The 20751-nt window shown below is 43.0% G+C and overlaps 1 protein-coding gene across 1 annotated transcript; it reads left to right on the forward strand.

The window, feature by feature from the left end:
• The first annotated feature begins 8583 nt into the window (after positions 1 to 8583).
• gap43 (growth associated protein 43) lies at positions 8584 to 19798 on the forward strand. Its single transcript, XM_085371526.1, has 3 exons — positions 8584 to 8613; positions 15184 to 15811; positions 19719 to 19798. Exons 1-3 carry the CDS (start codon positions 8584 to 8586, stop codon positions 19796 to 19798), a joined length of 738 nt encoding a protein of 245 aa, XP_085227652.1.
• The last annotated feature ends 953 nt before the right edge of the window (positions 19799 to 20751 follow it).

Here is a 20751-nt window from a genome sequence, read left to right on the forward strand (position 1 = left end):
GCATACATTTTTTTTTTTCTAATTTATTGCCTCCATCAGAGTGGCTGTGTGATATCTGTCAGTGTCTCTGTTTTACTCTTGTGGAACATTTCTGTCATATCATTAATATTTGTAAAAAAATAAATAAAAACTAAACATTAACTGAGATCACTCATGGTATTTATAGTCAGTACTCTGTTTCACTTCCAGCAATAACTGTATGCATTTGCTTTTGGATAGTTGTTTGGAGGGAAGTCCTGTGTTTGACTGCAGATGTGGTTATGTAATGTAATATAACGGTTTTGGATGCACACCGTGCTTTTGCATCTCTTTTTCACAAATAAATTGAGCTGATTCTTTTGGCTTTGTAAGAATGCTTTAAAAAATGATTGTACTTTAATATAAAGAAATTGTTTATTCTTATTTTTTTTTTTATTAAAGTGATGGATCTGTATTTAACTTCTATTGAGACAGTTTGATGTTGAAGTTCATGGCGCACTGCCACCATTTTCTCCCTTAATTCTCCTTGTTTGCTCTGTTGCACTATTCATGAATGGATCTCTTCAACTATTCATGAACGTTCTTGAATATTCCTTTAAAAACTCTGAGGACACGCTGGAGTCTTGGAACTACTTGTAAATTTGTGGTTGCGTCTGTCTCATCTACACAGTCGTGGGCCTTGAGAGACATGAAAAGATCCAATAAACAGTCTCCAGCAAAACGCACTGAAAGCGACAAGTCCTCAATCTGTCTCATTTCTTTTCTATTTCTCAGCCTGCTCATTCATGTCCTCTAGGTTTTAATAATTCACAAACTGCTGTGGTGAAACAGTTATTCCTCCTTCATCTGAACTGCCATGGCAACAGCTTACTCGTGTCAAGCAGGGAAAAAATATATTTAAAAAAACTGATTGAAGAAAGGAAACCGTTGGACTGTTGCCCGGACTCAAATTTCTGGATAAACCTTGTTTAGGAGACGCTTCAGATGTTCTGTTTTCCATGCTAAGAGGATATAGTATCACTCCTGTCTCATAATATCACTTACCTGCAGAGATTTACTGCTCCAAATATTGAGCCACATAACATCCATCTTTCTAAATGCTCAATTATGCAAAACATTTTGCAGAACATCTGTTTTTATCAACCTAAAGTCTGCCTTTGGGTTTAGTAGCGATTATGACTTTCCCCTAGTGGAAGTGCTGCAGATTTACCTTATTTACCTAAATTTATTTGTGCTGTCGGATATTGTTACCGGCTGGAAATCGGAGAAAGTGTTGAAAGAAACTCCTCTAAAGCAGCATCTCGTGGAAAGTAGACCCAACAATGATCAATAAACCATCTGCTCCCCCACTGGGAAAACTCACTACCACTGAGTGTTAGGATTGCCACATGGTCTTTATAGCCCGTAAGTGTTATGTTTGGACCTAAAATCAGACACACATGGTTATCGTTTGCGTTGTATTATTCGACCTGTTGCAAAAGCAATAAGTGCTCTTCAATAATGCAGATATCCCACGTGTAAACAGAGCAAGCAGTGAGCTTAGGGTGGAAAATTGGCACAGTGACACTGAAAGTCCTGGTCAGCTGGGGACTTTCCTGTGTGGTTGTTCTCCCTGTGCTTTTACATCAAAGACATACTTGCTGGTGCAACTGGTGAGTGTAAACTGGTTGTGAGCGTATTTCCGTCTCAGTAATAGACCTGGAAGAATCTGGAACCACTGGGTCCAAAACCATTAAACTGGTGGACAAGTTCAAATGGCTGTTTCATTGCCTCTCCGGACACACTGTGTCCACATGGTGTCGCATTCAGAAACAGATCATTCATCCCAGATCACTCCACACAGCTATCTGCACTCTGCCTGCCCATCAATAAGACATTCAGAGAGTGCAGAATTGAGTTTTTGTGTCTGCAGGTGTAAACTAGCACAGTCTGCCTGCTGATGATTAATGATTAGCCTTAGTCTGTATTTTCATTGAAGTGAATTAGATTTATGTAGACAGGGCAAGATTTCAAATACAATACTTAATACACAAATTACCCTGGACATTTGTTTTTTCCATGGGGGGGAAGATGACCAGCTATGTCAGCAACAGTGGTAATGTTTCAGGCTAGCATTGAAGCTGCCTTCAATGCTAGCATAAACATGTAATTTGACATGAGCAGAAAATGTTGGAGCACTGCAATTTCTGGCCACAACACCACCTCCACCACTTAATTTAGACAATATTATTGTCCAAAGGCTTCATATATAAAATACTTTTCAAGATATATTTTTTTGAAAATGGTCCATCAACCCACTTTTGCACCGTTTTTTTGCACATTGAAATTTGAGGCGATGTTTGAACATAAATATCTCAAAAACTATTGAAGAAAAAAGACATAAGACTTTTCACTGCTCTTTCCTGAATCATTAACATGATTCAGGATATTTAATTTGGAACAGATACATTAAAAATGTCTGAGTGTTCAGTTCAAATGAAAAAAAAAGTCCCATACTTGAGCACATGCTAATAAAATACATCAGATTGTGTGTTGTTACATTTCACAATAATGCAAAAATAGAACACGAATAATTACTGACAAAAATAAAGAGAGTGATACTTTCATCAACTTTCATGCTGGATTGAGCAAAAATGAAAAAAACAAAAATCAGCACATAGTCTAATCCAGACAGAACAAAACTCTGGAGTTTCCAGATGTGGACTTTTCATATTTTAACCATATCTGACATTTTTTAATATATCTGTCCCATATTTTAGAATCTGATTCATTTTGATAGCATGAAAGACCAGTAGAAGAAAAAAGGCTTTTATCTTTAACAGTTTTTGAAATATTCATGTTCAAATATTGCCTCAGATTTTGATATATGAAAAGTGGGGCTTGAATGTGGGTCAACGGACCGTTTTTCATTTTTTTTTTTTTTTTTTTTTTTTTTTCTAAATGACATCAGAAACAGCAGTATGCGACATTACGTGATGGCAGAGCTTCAGTTCATCCTTTGTCATTTTTTTTTTTTTTTTTTTTTTTTTATAAATAGGACAGGGGGAATGAATGAGAGAAAGAGGGGGAGAGGAAGAAAGAAAACCAAAGGGGAGAAGAGACGGTGAGAGGGGGGGGAAGAGAGAGAAAAAAAAAAAAAGAACTCCTGGGTCACCTGTATGGAGAAAAAAAAAAAAACAAACAAAAAAAACAAACAGAGGAGACAGCAAACAACAAAGAGCAACATAATAATAGAGAAAACAAAGCACCATCACAATAAACTAGCTAGTCATAGATATCAATATTTACTAAATAATAAACGATATTGTGCAGCACGCAAGATAGACAGCGCACAGTGTGCTTTGAGGCAGCAGCCAAGAAAGCTTTAGTCCGCGTCTGTGAATACCCATGTGTGCATACCTGTGTGGATCAGCATGCTTGCATTCCAAAGGTTTCTCCATGTAATGATCTGCTAGGGAGTGTGGGGGGGCCACAGCCCCGTCCTCCAGGGTGTGAAGCGGGTATGGAGGAGATCAAAACTCCAGACATCCAGAGGCCCCCAGAACACAAGAGACCATGGAAGACCAACAGAGGGGCAGCCGCGCCACTGTCCCAGTAAGAGCTGTTTTTCAAAACAATACATATTGAAAAGTATTTGAAATATGAAACAAAATCCCAAAATTTCACAACAGTCATTACATTTGATTGATCCTTGCATTTTTATCAAACATTCTTATGCAAATTGGAAGTGGTCGAGCAGAAAACATTCAAAAACTCCCCGCTCCCTCCACCCGTAACCTTCTGTTTTTGCTTTTAGCATTGTGCTCTCTTAAAACAACTTTAAACATAAAATTACTGTCTATATAGTACTGCAGTGCATATGTATTTACACTTTCTTAAACATATGAAAGAAAGTAAAGAAGAGAAATATCACTACACAAGCACACATCCCACCCGTGCATATCCATCTTTGCATCACTGCTTTTTCTTAGTATTTACTTTTATTCGATCTTACTTTCACTGAATCTCAGTTGTGGTTTCTTTCCAATCATGCTTAAAATTTACTCAACAGTGAGTCATTTTATTACTTGTGATGCTGTGTCTGCTTCCACTTAGTCCACAAGATTTGTTCCCCCTTTTTTCTCCAATGTTAGTTTTTTCGGAATAGTGACACACACAATGCGTCACCTAGCAGGCGAAAGCATCAGACCAGTCACCTTGCATGGTAATAATACGTTTGAGTGCAGGCAGGCCGCTCAGCAGGCCACTTATTTGCTTTAACGTGACAGCTGATCCCTGTAATCAACGTTGCTGCCGTGTCAGTCACCAGACACGAGACAGGCCTGGATTTACCACTGCAGTGCCATCCTATCAGTGTTATACTTTCATATCATTGTATAGATAGTTCCAGTATTCTGATGGTTTGGGACTTTATGCTCTGGGTTTGTTATGTGGGTTATAAAGCAATGCAATCGGTGCCGACAGCCTTTATAGAACACCTAAAGAGTCTGTTTATTTGCTGCTCCTTTAATATCATGTTGTTTAAGAACACGCCCTCATTGAGTGAGTGATGCATGTGAATGTTGCCTGGACTGAAAGCACTGGTTAAAAATAACTTGTAGTACACTTTATGTACTTTATTTGAATTTCGCAAAAAAGCTCTTTGCAACTTTTAAACTCCATCCACTTGTGAAGTGTAGTGTGCTCCACAGTACTGATTAAGTACACTCATTTGTACCTTTGACTTTTAGGTCCTCATCCTAAAGGAAATGAACTGATTAAAACGGTGATGGTCGATTAGATGCCCTTGGTTTGTGCATTCATATTCCTGCAGCATGTATAATTTGCAGCAGGTAGAATCTCATTGTCTCTCACAGATACAGTGACCTTTCATACTCCGGATGAGGAGCTTCATCACAACTAGCCTGAAAGGGCAGACAGCACTGCAACAAATACAACACACTGTGGATTTACATGTAAAAAAAAAAAAAAAACCCTTCAAAAACCAATATTAATGGTTTCATATGAACAAGCTCATAAGTTAGTTAGTTAATTAGTTAGTATTCAGTTGCCTTTGGGCTGAGCTCTGCATATGCTACAGGTTTATATAAATCTATATAACACTGCTCTGTGAGGAAGCACGCACAAACAGACCGAGCAGCAAACGAATAGCTGATCATTAGACAAACGTGTCGACTCGTGTCCTGAACGTTATATTTAATGACAGAATACACCGATCACAAAAAAGGAAGCTGTCTGTATTTCCACTTAACTGTTGCCAGAACTAGGCTCTTGAGCGTTTCTCAGTACTGGCAGATCGCTGTTGTGTTATTGATCTCTGTGGTCGGTGCAGCAGCAGCCTCAGCCGCTTAACAGAACAATCAAGTCACTGGACACACATTAGCATACAGTGAAGAGTGAGCAGCTTCTTTTGGGCTGGGTTTATTTCCTGTCAACTGCTGTTCAGTCTGTTTGCAACTGCACATGGATTGTTTTGCAGGAGCAACCACTCTGGCTCTGTTTCTTTATCTGCCACTTCTTCAGATCACACAGCGAGCCTAATCTGGCTCTTTGGAATTTGAGTGTTTGCAATTCCTAAGTTTTCATTTACATACACCCCCCCCCCTCCCCTTTCTATTTTTTTGAATAAGAAGATTAGGATTGTGTTTTGTATTCCTCTCTGAAATGAATTGTAGCACTGCTCCCAGTGGGCATTTGATTTGAAGTGTCACTTGATGTTTAAATATTGATGCTGATCATCAACATGCAAGAAAATTGCATTTATTTAAATTCCGACTGTGTTTGGATGAAAACCTCTGGGTAAACAGAATCATAATCATTTTGATGCGAAACAGCAATTACTTTAGTGAGGTGACAGTCAGGTGTTCACTTTAGATTTGATAGTCAGTTTATTTCATCCATCCATCCATCCATCCATCCATCCATCTATCCATCCATCCATCCATCCTCATTTGCTTATCCAATTCAGGGTCATTTATCTCTGCTGCCATAGGGCAAGAAGCGGGATACACCCTGGACAGGTTTCCAGTCTGTCACAGCACTAACACAGAGGGACTGACAACCATTCGCACTCACATTCACACCCCTGGGCAATTTAGAATCACCAGTTAACCTAACCCCACTAACTGCATGTCATTGGACTGTGGGAGGAAGCCAGAGTACCCGAAGAGAACATGCAAACTCCAGACAGAAAGGTCCCGGCCAGATGGTGGATTCAAACCCAGGACCTTGTTGCTGTGAGGCAGCAGTGCTCGCCACACCAGTGATATCTGCAATACTGTCGAAGAAAGTCAACAAATGTTGACATTTCCTTGGTGGATGCCAGAATGGATCCTCACAGCAAAAAAAAAGAAAGAAAAGAAATTCCTGGGTTTGAATCGTGGCAAGGCCTCCTGCTTTAAAAGTAAATCATTCTGCCTATTTTGGTGCAGAAAGCTCTTGGAATAGAGATGATAAGTGTCAGAGCTTCATTTCCCAGTTATGCACATAGTTTTCACCCTCAAAGAACATCTGATGTTGGCTTCACTTTACAGAAGCGGGATATCTGAACTGCTTCAGAACAGAAAAAGGCACCTCCCCTTCAGGAAAGCGCTTATCTGGTTATTACAGCGGGATGTGGGATGTGGACTGTGAGCTGGACATCTTTAGTATGAATGTGCACAACTGTGGAAAAGTAAAGCAGGGCAGAGTCATGCATACTCAGCAGAACCCTGCATTACTACAGTATCTGTGTCACTGGCCGTGGTTTGCCATGATGACACATCGTGATGATGTAGGATGGCCAAGTAATGGTGCTAGATTTTTTTTTTTTTGCCTTCCCTGTGTGGCAGCAGTGACCACCGAGAAGGCTGAGGCTCAGCGTTGCAGGTTAATGATTTCCCTTCAGTGAACTGCATGTGGAATAATCCTGTAAAAGAGAAGAATAGCAAAGCGCAACCCCCCCTCAGGTCTTCTCCTCCTCCTCTTCCTCTTTTCCCTGCCTCCCTATTCCATCCCTGGCTCAGTCTGTCTCCCCCGTGTTCTCCATCCCTCCCTGCATCCTCATTGTGTCTGTAGCATCTGCTGGTGCTCGCCGGTGTCAGAGCGGGGGTGGGGACTCTTCTGACACCGCTGTGCGTGTCTGTGTGCATTATGAAAGGCAAATACAGAGTGTGGGTGTTTGCATGACCATGCGCCTGCAAGCCTCACTGTATTGGTAATGGCTTGAGATGTGATTCTAGGGATAATGCATGCCTAGTGCCTGCTTATTAAGCCCAGAGTGTGTGCAAATGTGGACACAGAGGGAGGAAAGAAATGCAAAACAAAAAAAAGGGGTGAAAAAAAGCAGTTTGCTTCTCCTGCTTGTCTGCCACACCCGGCCTTCTTGCTTCCTCCTCCTACCTTCATTCCTTCCTTTTTTCTCTATGTCTATCTCTTTCTCTCTCTCTCTCTCTCTCTCTCTCTCTCTCTCTCTCTCTCAGACACACACACTCCTCCTCCTCTGCTCTTCGAGTCTATCTGCTGGTGTTTCCATGAGAACAGAGAGCGCTGGTACGGGGAAGCGAAGGGAAGGGAAGGGGGGGGGGTGGGCTGGCGGATCGGTGGTGTGGGGTGACGTGTCCTAAAAGCAAAGAGTGTGTGTGTGTGTGTGTGTGTGTGTGCGTTTGAACGATCATCACTGCTCTCTTTCACACGTCTATCCTGGCCAAGAGCTGCTCCCTGACTGTGCCAGAAAACATGCTTTTGGCATTGCTGTGGTAATTTGGAAACAGGGCTCCCGGGCTTATAATGCTGATCTGAGATCCAGAGTCTGTAACACTCCGAGTCTGAGAGGGATTCTGAGCAATCAGAGGAGGCAACTTCCATTTGGGAGCCACTTAACAAAAAGAAAAAGAAGAAGAAGAAAAACCTCCTTAAATGTTATAGAAAGGGGAGGGGATAAAGTAGTGAGGCTATGTGGGTGTTGAGGGCAAAAAAAGAGAGACAATGAAACGGCTGAAAGAAAGATGTATCAATAGACCAAACTGAGGGGAGGTATCCAGTCATTTATTAAGGGAGAGGCTTTTTTAGGGTGGGGCCGCAGCTTTTGCTGGAGCCAGGCTGTAAGGGAACAAGAAAGAGGAGGAGGAGGAGGAGGTGGGTGAGAAGATGTAGAAGAGAGGAGTGCCGATCTAAAAGAGGTGGTGGTGGTGGTGGTGGGGGGGTCATCACTATGAGTGAGAAGAGGACGAGGAGGCGGAAGAAGAAGAAGGAAAGGAGGAGGAGGAGGAGAGAGAGCGAGAGGGATGATGGAGCGAGGAGGGAGGCAGAAGGGAGGGGTTTAAAGGGTGGGCTCGCAGTCATTGTCAGGCAGCGAGTAAGAAAGAGTGAGAGAGTCGCACCCCGGCAGACTGACGGGAGAGCGCGTGTGTGCAAACTGGGATGAGTAAATGTACTGGGCGGCTTAGCTGTTGATACAGCCAGAGAGAGAAAAGAGAGAGAGAGAGCGAGTGAGCGAGAGAGTGTGTGTGCGCGCGAAAGCGAGCGAGAGCGAGAGAGAGAGAGAGGGAGAGGGTGAGAGAGAAGTGAAAGGGAGAAAAAAGGGAAGAAAAGAAGCAGAGAAGAAAAAGGGAGGATACTACAACTATGCTGTGCTGCATAAGAAGAACCAAACCGGTAAACTGCTCTGATTTGCTTTATCAATATTTTTCAGCTTCACCTCAGTTCTGAACTTTGTGACTGTTGGGTTTGTTTTTTAGTTTTGTCTTTTCTTTTCTTTTTTGCCAATTTTGGTGAGATTAGGAGGCACGAGGTGGGATTAGCCAAAATGTTGGTGTAATTTTCTGTGACTTGAGGCCTGACTTGTCTTTATAGAAATCTATCCACGGAGCACAGACACGCCTAGTTAATGTGATTATCCTGCATGAATGGATGCTGCCACAATGCCTCTCAGACCTCACACCGTACTTGTAGAAAGGCAGCAAGAATGTAATGTGATCCTGGGCCGACGGTATTCCCTCTTATTGATTAAGTGCTTGAAAAAAGTGAACTATTACTGAATGGCACTTGATAGATTATGTATTGTCTTCAATATCAAAGCTGAAATACTCTGATTTATCCACTAAACCCAATCTCATCCACCGGCGAGTGATGCTTTAGATAAATGACAGTTTTCTCTTAACCTACGCCTTAAACAGGGGCAGGGGAGAGGTCTAGGTATCTTCTGTATTAGTCTTATGTTAAGCAGAAGAAGTGGGTGACAGAGGAAAGTGCATCATTTCCACAGTGTGAAGGGGGGAAAAAAGGGTGGGGTACTGACTGAGTGAGCAGCTCCATCATGTCAGTGGCCTCGAGGGGGGAATACAATGGGAATAAATGAGCATAAATGGATTATCATAGCCCTCCAGCTTTTTGAGTGGTTGCTGTCAATGGAGGGTTCTATGAAGTGAGCACTCATTTAAAAGGGTGTGAAAGGGTGGTGCTGGGTACCCGTGGCCAGTCTTGTCCCGGCAGTGAATATGAAATGAAAGAAAGGTGTTGCACTGAGGTAGCATTTCAGCAGCTGTCGCGGTGGTTCTGCATGTGATCGCGGGCGATGCTCCTGCTGCTATCTCAGAACTGATTAGGGTTTTTATCAGAGCCATAACACGCTGGATTCCGATGGCACTCTGATTGCTTCTTAAATGTCAGCCCGGATGAGTCATATTAGCTCTGGCAGAGAGAGAAAAAGAGGAAAGAAAGGCTTGCCAGATGAACTCCATGCAGGTGGAGCAGGATGCAGGGAGAGAAAGAGGGAGAAACAGAAGCAGGGTGGTGCACATGGAGCTAGATGGAGGAGGGGGGAAAAGGGAGAAGACGCTGATACAGAGGTGAAACAGGGATTGGGACAGGGAGTGGAGGCTGTGAGGTATGGGGCATGGGCGGGGGGGTGGAGGTAGGGAGAGGCATGAATGCAACAAAGCAGAAAGGTGAAGATGGAATGAAACTAGATGGCTGACTACAACTCGCAGATATGTGGTGGAGCGAGAACGTGGTGATGGTGGTGGTGGTGGTGGCTGGAGTAGGTGAGCAGGCGCGAAGATGAGAAAGGGAGCAGCACGAGGAAACATTGAAGGAAGAGAAGCCGGCACGCTGCACACTGCAGCCATGTGGGTGAGGCACTAGCTTTTTTTTTTTTTCCTACGGAAGGCTGTCGCCGCCTCAAGCGTGCACCACAGGGGAGGGTAAGAAAGAAAAAAAACGTCCTCCCAGCCTACAAGCACTTATCTTCGTGCTCCTGCATTTGAGCATAAATGAATCCGGACAGACTGCGCGGTCTTCACGGATGGATGAGCAAAAAGCATGATTTTCTGCTCTGGAGTATGGCAGCGTTGCTGTGGGGTCCCGCCATTGTGGAGTGTTAAGTGCTGTTGCAACATCTCCACTATATGGGAGTGGCTACGGGCACCTAGTTTAAGTCCCATCTGCCTCCCTCGCTTTTTATGCAGCTTTACAACAATATTCAGCTCTCACCTCAACATCTTGAACCCAGTTCCAGGTTGTGCTTATAAGCAGAACTTAAGCAGAATCAAATCCCGCCCAAATGAGCTATTCCTCTAACACTCAACTCTCCATCTCTACTTCTTATCACACGTCACCACTAACACAACCACCACCGTGCGCAACCCTTGCCCTTTCCCTCAGGCATCACCTTCTTTTCCTCTCTCCTCTACCCCGTCTCTTATCTGGTTACCTATGGATACAGTGCTCACTCATTTGCAGTGTGTGACTGGCTGCTCTCTTGCCCAGGTCACTCTTGAAAACAAGGTTTTTAGTCTCAACTGAGACTTTCCTCTGCTTTAGGCTGTAATAAAGAAAGAAAGAAAGAAACATATATATCTCCAGCCCCCGATGAGATCAGTGGCGATTGCAGAGCCTTTGTTCAGCCAGAGAGCTGATGTAAGTGAATTAAAGGCTGCTCCAGAGGACGTAATGAGGCCGGCATATGGCTGCTTATTAGTTGCTGTGGAGCATCTTTTCCCGGGCCATCGTAGAAGAAACAGTGCATCCTTTACGGCTGCTCATCAATTCACCGTCAAAGGAAGAGGAAAAAAGCGTGAGAGGAGGGAGAGATGGCGAGAGACGGCGAGTGGGGGCTGTGGCAGTCACCACCTGAGCCCCCCTCTCCTCATCTGCAGGAGATAGCCGGCTAAAAGGGTGTGGTGCTCCGCTGTGCCTATGTGCGTGTATGTGTGTGTGTGAGAGAGGGAGAATGAGTGGGTAGCAGTTTGCTCATGGAGAGTGAAAGACGACAGGGAGAGAAAGAGGGAGATATTCAGCAGTTCCAGACAGCAGTTCAGTCTTTGCTGTCTGGATGGCTCCTGCAGGAAAGCAGACACGGCCACAGAAATCACGCCGAAGACAAGATAGAGGTGCCATTGCAGAGAGAAACGTGTGCCACCGGCAAGGGTGGCTGACAGTCTCTCTCCACCTGCTCGGTGGAGCTGTGGTAATATGACAACTGCTCGGTGGAGTTTTTCCATTTTATTTCAAAGAGTGCCAGTGCGCTATACAGTCTGTTTTATGACTTCTAATTTTATTACATACAAGCCTCCCATATTAAAGTGCAGCTGCACCTGTTGGCTTGGCGATAATAAAAAAAGGGGTGTCTGCAAAGCAAGCATCTCCATTATGCATGCAAATATTACCTTTAATATTTCTCTCCTCTTTCGCTTGAGGCATTCAATGCTGGGTGAAGTGGAGAGGCAAATAATCTCAGGACTTGAATGGATTGCAATAGTAATAGTAATAATATTAATAAGTAAGAAAAACCCCAACATTATCATTAGACAGCATGCACGAATGCATTAGTGTGAGTTGCGGTCCGATGGCACTAACCTCGCTGCTTCCACTGTGTCTTCCCCTCCCCCCCCCCCCCCCCGCCTCCTGAAACAAGTCCCTAATGGCACTCTAAATGAGGCAGTGGGAAGGTGGTGGATTGTTACTTGTGTCACCATTGGGGGGATGGTGCGTGTGTGAGTGTGTGGTTATGGATAAAGCCATTGACTGTGGGGTGTGGTTCTTACAACAGCCGGTGCCCACCCAAGGACAGAGGCGGGCAGGGAGAGAGGCTCAGACTGCAGCTGTAATAGACACATCCAGCCAGTCAGATAATGCACTGAGCGCATTTCACCATGTCCATTTATTATCTTTGCAGACAAATCCGACAGAGAGGGTGTGTGTGTGTGTCCTGTGGTGAATGGCACTCTTGCATTTTGATAACCCGTGAACTAGATTCTCTCGTCACAGGTCAGCTGCTTTTATAGCACAGTGTCAGTTTATCCTGGAGCAAGCCTTTTTAATGTTGCTACATCATACTACAGCTAATATAATTGCACAAAGATTGCATAATTGCTGGCTTCATAATCTTGCAAGAATTGCACTATTACGTTGCAAACATTCCACATTTTCTTGGAGATTAAAAGCAGTTTTTCAGCGGTTAAAGTAGTGTATCTATGGCAACCAGAACGACTGTGTGCAAATAGCAAGCACTGCAGGCTAATTGTAGTAAGCCATTTGACTAACTCATAATGCAAATATGTTGTCTCACTGCAAATTAATCAAGGAAGAGTTTAAACAGCCACTAAGTCTTGCCTTATTTATGAATGGAGATGTGCACCACATAGATGCCGGGTGCAAAAGCGCCTGCAGGGAGGGTACGTGACCGGGGTTCAATTACCGGTCAGAGGCTTCAAGGTGCAGGTCTTAAATGATGTGCAATGATGCTTCTGTTTGGGATTTAAATACAGTGCAGGCAAATGTCAGCTGTGCTGGGTCAAGTAATCTTTGGTTTTGCATCTCAGAAGTGAATCCATGAAGAAGAAGAAGAAAAATCACAGCAGGCATTTTTTTATTTTTATTTTTTTAAGGGTGATGCACACACAAGTATCAATAATTCAAGTGATGACGCTCCAGCTGTGGTCAAACTGTGATGGTGATGCTTCTTCCTGTCTTTGTACCACCAGATGAGATCATCTGGTGCTCCTCTGGTATTTTATCACATTTCCCCAACCTCTAACATAAATGACATCGCTCTTCTGTTCCAATAATGATGTCATACCCCTTATTCCCAAACACCCTTCATCCATCGCTTTCTCTTTCTCCGTCTGACTCACTGAACCCAGCCAGTAAGTAATTCTATTAAGAGTTAAGTGCTCGGGTCAGATTTTTGGCAATTGTAAGCACCTATGAGATCAGACACAATAAAAGCCCAATAAGTCACTGGAGACGTGCATATTATTAAGAGCAGAGGGTGTGGTGGTGGTGGTGGTGCTTTGTCTGCCTGCTCTCTGTTCTGCTGAAGTTTATTTCCACACCCACTGGCCGGTAGCTTGTTTAGCTCCAGTTCAGATTTTAAATGTGAATCACTACATTTAAGTGTGTATTTCATTTATCTGTCTTATAATTTCACACTGCACAATATTACTCTGGAAGACTGTGTATATTAACCCGAACCCGGGGGAATAAAGGCGGAGGAGCTGAATATACCAATACAGCTGCACCTTGCCCTCGCTGCTCCAATATTGCACTGACACACTGACCCTGAGGAAGACGTGTTGATTTAGGGCCTCGGGGTCTTAAATCACTCCACACAGATGTGATCCCTCACACAGGCTGTCCAAGTCAAAGCTCATATCCTACATAATGACACACTGGGAGACCATACATAGGGGGTGGATGCAGAGGCACGAAAGCTCTTTCCACCCAGATTCATTGGCCTTAAACAAGACGTTGCCAGATCTCGGTGACACAGACATTAATGTAAGCACATACATTTTACCCCTTTGCCCCCTACCGCCACACCCTGCCGCTGCTACCGTTGCTTCATCGCATCCCTGGCTTTTCCATGCTGATTACTCCACCTGATTTACGAGTTCCTATTGGCCCGCTCCCCCCGAGGGGTCAGGCGCACTGCCAATCAGGGTGACATATAGTCTTTCATAGCACCGAACAGCAGACAGGCTCTGTGATGAGTTAGCACTCTGGTTGTCAAGGTAACCTTTGATGGTTGGGAGGGGTATGGCAGTGAATGGTGAGGAGATTGTAGCAGGGAGCTCGTTCCCTAGCAGCCAGACACGGAGCTGCTATATACTGTACCCAGAGAATAAAGATTGGCTCCGATTTTGAGCACTGCTCATAATTTTGAGGATATCATTAGCAGAGACTGCAGGAAAGATTAATGGATGCCACGGAGAGCGTCTACATTTAAGTTTAATTATTCACTAAATCTATTTTCAGGGTTATTATCAGGAGGACAATATCAGCCTCATGCCTGGGTTGAATAACTGCAATAAATGCCCGGAGACACTTGTCACAACCTAAAATCACAGCGCCTTGGATTTATTATGTGGAGACAATAAATCTCCTCACTCTGGCACGTGAAATGATAAAATGCTGTAGGGTCAAGCTAAGCCTTGATACCTGGAAGGACCAAAATAAATAAATAAATAAATAAATAAAAAATAGATTGTGTTGTTTTCTCACTTTGTTTTTCCATTTGGTATAACTGATGCTACACAGTCTGCATGCTGCTTGACGGTTTGTGTTCTTTTGCTTCATTACACTTATTCACGTTCATTTGAGGCTTTCGATTGGTTCCAACACCTGCGAGAGAATATTTTACCTTGATTTGTTTGCCTATTCATTTGGAATGTACTGATTCATTTTGTGTTGCCACTTTCAGTGCTCATCATTCATTCCTTTATTTGATTTGATTTCTTTTCATTAGATTTATATGACTCATAGCACAACCCACTATTTGATGGACAGCTTTGGATCCAGTAACCGAAGGTAATATCAAGGAAAGACTTTCAATATTACCCTGTCTCCTGTCCTACTCCTAACTCTGCTCCTCATCTCATCCCGCACTTTTATTCTAAACATGTCCTGAAATTTTAACCTTTTCCCAGCCTATGATTGTCATGTAATGGTTAGAAATATATATATATTTATTAAGCTTTCCCATTTCACGATATACACTTTTTTCTTTTCTTGACTTCTGACCTTTCAGTTTGACTATTTTTTACATACTTTAGCAAACAGAAATAAAGCATGCCTTCTCGTGATCAAGCAGCATGCCAACAAAAAGAGGGATAGACACACACAAACACAGCAACAACTGGACACTAGCAAAATAAAGACATTCAGCGCAACCTTTTCAACTCTTGCAGTAAATGTTAACCTGGTATGTTGTCTATCGCCTGCCAGGTGGAGAAGAATGAGGAGGCGGACCAGAAGATTGAACAGGATGGCACCACCAACAAACCCGAGGACAAGGCCCACAAGGCTGCCACCAAAATACAGGCCAGCTTCCGTGGACATATAACTCGGAAAAAGATGAAAGACGGAGAGGAGGAGAAAGAGGGTGACAGTCCTGCTGCTGCAGAGGAGGCAACAGAGGGAGGAGAGGAGGCAAAGAAAGCGGAGGGAGAGGAGGCACCTGCTAAGCAGGATGAAGCCGCAGGAGAAGAGGCTAAGAAGGAGGAAGAGGAGACAAACCAAGCCAAAAGCCCTGTGGCAGACAAGCCAGCTAACTCTCCGGCAGCTGCTGCCACAGCAACGTCTCCTGTAGCGGCCGCCCCGGCTGCTGCGTCTCCCACGGCCGCCGCAGCGCCCTCTGAACCCAAGAAAGAGGAGCCAAAAGCGGAGGAGAAAGCTGAGGAGAAGCCCAAAGAGGTGGAGGCCCCAGCCAAGAGTCCCACCACGGCCACAGCTGAAGAGAAGAAGGAGGAGAAGAGCGAAGAGAAAAAGGAGGAGGCCAGACAAGCCGACGTGCCTGCTGCTGTCAGTCCGACAGCTGAGAAGGAGGAGCCTAACCAAACAAAAGGTAAACAAGGTATGCAGAATAGGAGAGAGCTCCATGTGGTCAGGAAGAAAGGTTTACCAGCACATTCTCACTTATGCACATGTTCGTGAGGGCAGTGAGTTCAGGGCTAAAAATAGTTCCAGCCACTTCCACCAATCAAAAAGCAATTACTTACTGTAAATATAAAATCGAGAAGAATAGGTGAGCTTTTACACAGTCTGCTTGGCAGGCTCCACAGGACATAGCCGCTTGGTGTGTCTTTGGGATTTAGAGATATTTGGCAGTGCTCCACCATTCACTGGTTAACACAGATTAGACAGAGGCCGGCATAGAAAATGATAAGCACTGGTCAAGAGTGTGGTACACACTGATATTGTTATACTGGGAATGATCAAAGCTATTGATAAAAAGCAATGTGTTGTTTGCATAATGTAAAAGCAGCATGAATTATAAATCACTGAGGTTAATAAAGCTCTCAGATGCCTTCACACGAGGTGTGATATATTAACCTGACTGCTACCATAGTCATGAAAAACGGTTGTAATGGATGACCCAGTTAAACTTCTTTTTTTTTTTAAAGTACATCACGTTAAACTATTTGGTAAAAAAAAAAAAAAGTCTTCCAGCACTGTCATGTGATGTCCAATTACAGCAGGAATGTGGACCTGAGAAGAAACTGGAGATTAAATGATATTATTCCACTGATACTGTCACAACACTGTCACAAGATACACTTGACATGAACTCATATTTCTGGTCCAAGGACTCTCAGACTGGGTCAGACAGGTAGTTAATGGAGCATGCTCAGTCTGGAGCTGGTGGGGGCGTGAGGTGGGAAACACACACACACATGCATACACCAACTGGAGAACTACACAGAAAGTAGGTCACCTAGGCAGCACTGTCTCCCTGTTGTCATAGTTACCACCTCGATGGGATAGCTGGCCTGCATGGAGCAGTGCGGGTAGAACAGGTGCTCTGATTTAAATGAATGATTAATGATCCCTACTGGTCACGATCCGCACTGGGGAAGTCTGCCATAAACAAACACTACTTGACAAAGATCTGCTTATTAAGAATTCACTGCTGTCTACAATCTGCTTAACTTACCAAAGTGACTCAGAGACCAAAATTAATATTTATGACCAAATCGCTCAGTTAAGGTTTGTTGCACACAGAAAAGAGTCACATCCACAAGGATGATGGGTACTCTATGAGGCGGTCTCTATGTCACAAATTCTTATCGAATTCCTGCACTTATAGAGCACTTCTCTTACATTAAAAGGTGGCAACAGATTCATTAATAATGAAAAGAAATAGTAGATTAATTTGGAAAACTAAAAAGAGGAGGCAGGAAAAATAAGTTAAAAACATTAAAGAAAACACTAGAACTTAACTAGAAAAAGTAATAAGTAGTAGAAACAGATTCTCACTATAAACAAGCCATCAGTGATGTTGGACTGTCCAGATGCAGTGACTCAGAGACGATATAGAAAGATGATTTCTTTATTTGATAAAGCTGACTCTGTAGCGTTTTCAGTGGGATTAATGTTTCGTTCCTCATCCAAGTGACTTCTTCAGTCTCCACTCCAGACTGAGTCAGATGTATTTTAGTTTTTGTTTTGGCACAGCGAGCAGCAGTGAGCAGGGGGATTTCAGGGTGCTACTGAGTGAAAACCCTAGAGTGACATAAGGTTTTTATATGTATCTAGTGAATTCTAACTCTTTTTTTGGGAAACAGAGCATTGAAGCTGTTAAAAGCAGATTATAGACTATATTAAATAATAAACACATAAACAAGCTGCAACGTACCTTTAATGAAATATATATGCAGATGGAGACTTAGATCAGAATCAGTTGTAACACCAGATATGTGGTTCTCAAGAGCTCATTATAACGCTAAGAGTTGGGTGTCATCTGCATAGCAGTGAAATTAATACCATGCTTATGGATATTTGCACTTTTATCAGCTTTTTTCAGATATGAACATGTTTACATTCAAAATCCGATTTATCTGGACTTACCTGCTTTACATCTGAATGAACGTCCTGGTCGATTATGAGACCACAGTCTAACCAGATCAGACCTATTAATGTTTGCCCAGCACTTTTAAAATGACACAATATCTGAAAGCAGGCTGTCATATTAAGACAGGCTTGTACATCATTAGAAGTCCTCTCTCACATCTTTGTGAATGGCTTGTGTTAGTAGAGCGTGCCCTAAACTACATTAACGTGCATATAATAGCATTTTATCTCATCAACTCTGATTGTAAATCCAAAAAAGATTAAAAAAGGATGCCATTTCCAGTTCAGTAGAGATTTCAATCTCTCTTTGAGAATGAGGGGTGGCACTAGCTCTCTCTGATCTCAGATTTTAGTGACAATGATGGAGAAAAGCAACCATTCAAAAGTGTGGTTACACTTCACTTGAGTCAATGGTCACAAATGCAACAAGTCTTTTGCTGTGTGGCTGTTTTTGTAACTCTCCTGCATATGTTTCAATGAAGCTATGAGAACCATTTATGTAAAACATACCTCAGTGCGAATGACAGAATTTAAAGCTGGCGATGTTATCAGTCTGAAAAGAGCTTTTGCGCTTCATATTTTTTCTGCCATGATCTCATTAGTCTTATTTACTAAAGACTAAGAGGTCAGTGAGCAGAAATGATGAAACACTTATAAATGTTTGTTTCCCTGTCTGCAATCTTCATACACAAACCCAGCAGCAAAGCTAAACTGTCACTTCAGCCGGTAACTGGTGTATGAAAGTGAGCTCGCGCTGATGTCAGACACAAGAAATGACGGGCTTTGGCTCTGTAAATTGGGTGAAATTGGATTTGCATCGCACAGTTCAGTGGCTGTAGTGAAGGACATTCTCAAATCTGTCACAGTGGCTAACAAGCTAATTATCTCTTACCTGGAAGATCTGCCATGAGTCATGCTGTCTTGAGTCACACACACAATCGTGCATTAGTGCAGACACCGTTGCCCCACTTCTCTCTTTCCCTCCCTCCCTCGCCCTCCCACACACAAACACACGCACACACCAGGAGACATGCACCCTGGTCTCCATTGCAATGATATCATTCCTTGATGTCTCCTCCTAATAAAAGAATATGATCTCATCGGGGTGTGACATCACCCCGATGAGATCACTCGGATAACGAGTTTGGGCAGGAACAACAAAGACCCCAAAATCAGTGTAGCTCCTGCATAGTGCAAGAAGGTCTTTATTAAGTATAAATGAGAATGTCTTTGCTTTTTTGGAGCTAAAAAGCGCACCAGCTACAGGATTATTAAAGAAGGATATTATGATTTAATGTTGAAAAATATAAAGTACCTGAGCAAGAATCTCATTAGCATTTGCTTTGTGATGTATCACGGATTGCTACTCAGCAGTGTGCACCTCTTAGCAAGTTATCGTTGCCTGCTATCATAGTGCAGTGCACTCTGGGCATCACACTGTATCAGATGTGACAGGCCAAGATGCTCCTGTTAGCTTTGTGATGCCCGTTCAAATGCTTCATGGGTCCATTAGGAGCAAGCTCTTCTTTTATTATTTACAGTGCGGGCTTCAGACATGCTCTCAGTTTAAGTGGAGCTGACACATTGTGAACAACACAGAATTCCATGTGCGAATAATTTTTTTGAGAGGGAAGATGTGAATATTTTGAGAATTTCCGAATGTTACATGGCTTTTTTTTTCATATAGAGGGTGAAATATTTAAAACATCAAAAGTTACTGCTCATGAGTGAAATCTTTGAAGCTCTGTATCTCAGGCGCCCCAGACAGAGCTTTATTACTCTACTCGCAATGTAAAACCACCTCTCCACCTCTCCTCTTCTCTTCTTTCTCCACCCTCCTTTCATCTATCCCGCCCCAAACCCCTTCTCTCTACCCTTACACCCTCTGCCCCACCACTTCTTACATTAAGATGCTGCAGAGGAGTCTAAAGGAGAGGAGGCCACCCCGGCAGATGCAGAGGCGGAGGCCACCGAGTCCAAGGATGCTTAAGGCTAAAGTCTAACTTAATGAAAGCAGAATTAAAAGTATGAAGAATACCACAAAAACGAAAAATCTAAAAAGGTTGCTCTTTGCCTTCTCAATGTGAAGGCAGTCCGTTTCTATTTGTTTGTCATTTTTTGTGTGGCAATGATTTTCTCATGTTGGGGGAGTTTCCAGCGTGAAGTTTTTTGGCTCAAGCTAACACTGTACTATGCGCAAGTGATGACGATGCTGACGACGACGGTGATGATGATGTTGATGTTGCTGATGTTTATGAAAAGCGACTCTTACCGTGATGGTGATGATGTCGAGGTGGATGATTTCATTTGGTACATCTTCACTATTTGATGTAAAACCGGGGGTGGAATGAACGCTTCCAACTGGATATTTACACATTTAAAATTTCAAAAAAAGAATGCATTGCCAATGCGCCGTATTGTATTTGCATTGTAATGCACTTTCTTTCTTCAGACACATTTTGCAAATGAAATCCGTATTGCAAATGCACGCACAAAAAGACAACCAGGTTTATAAATGCAATTCATGTTTTCGACACGATCCAAGTGTACTGAGAACACAACAAAGAGGTAATGTACTGACACACTGAATGGATAATAGAATGTATGATTAAATGTGTGACATTTCCAGTTGGGGCAGCTTTATCCTGAATCCCAAAAACAATATTTACTCAACTTTCTCTATTCTGCTTGAGTCATTCAAGCTTGGTTTACACCCCTTTTACAAACTCTGTATACTCACAGTTACAGTAAATAAAGGACCTATTGCCATTTAAATGATGTGATCATATAATAAAAACTCTAGAAATCAACTATATTATTGATGTAACTGGCTCTTACATATTACAATTTGTGCTCTGCCAACCAAACGTGAGGCCATAGCATGAACCATTGAACCAGATGCATGATGGGAACTCTCCCTCTGAGAGGAACTTTTTCGCAGTC

Source organism: Diplotaxodon limnothrissa, linkage group LG14, assembly GCF_057381915.1.
Source record: "Diplotaxodon limnothrissa isolate DT_005_m linkage group LG14, D_limnothrissa_male_GT1.1, whole genome shotgun sequence".
NCBI classification, from domain to species: domain Eukaryota; kingdom Metazoa; phylum Chordata; class Actinopteri; order Cichliformes; family Cichlidae; genus Diplotaxodon; species Diplotaxodon limnothrissa.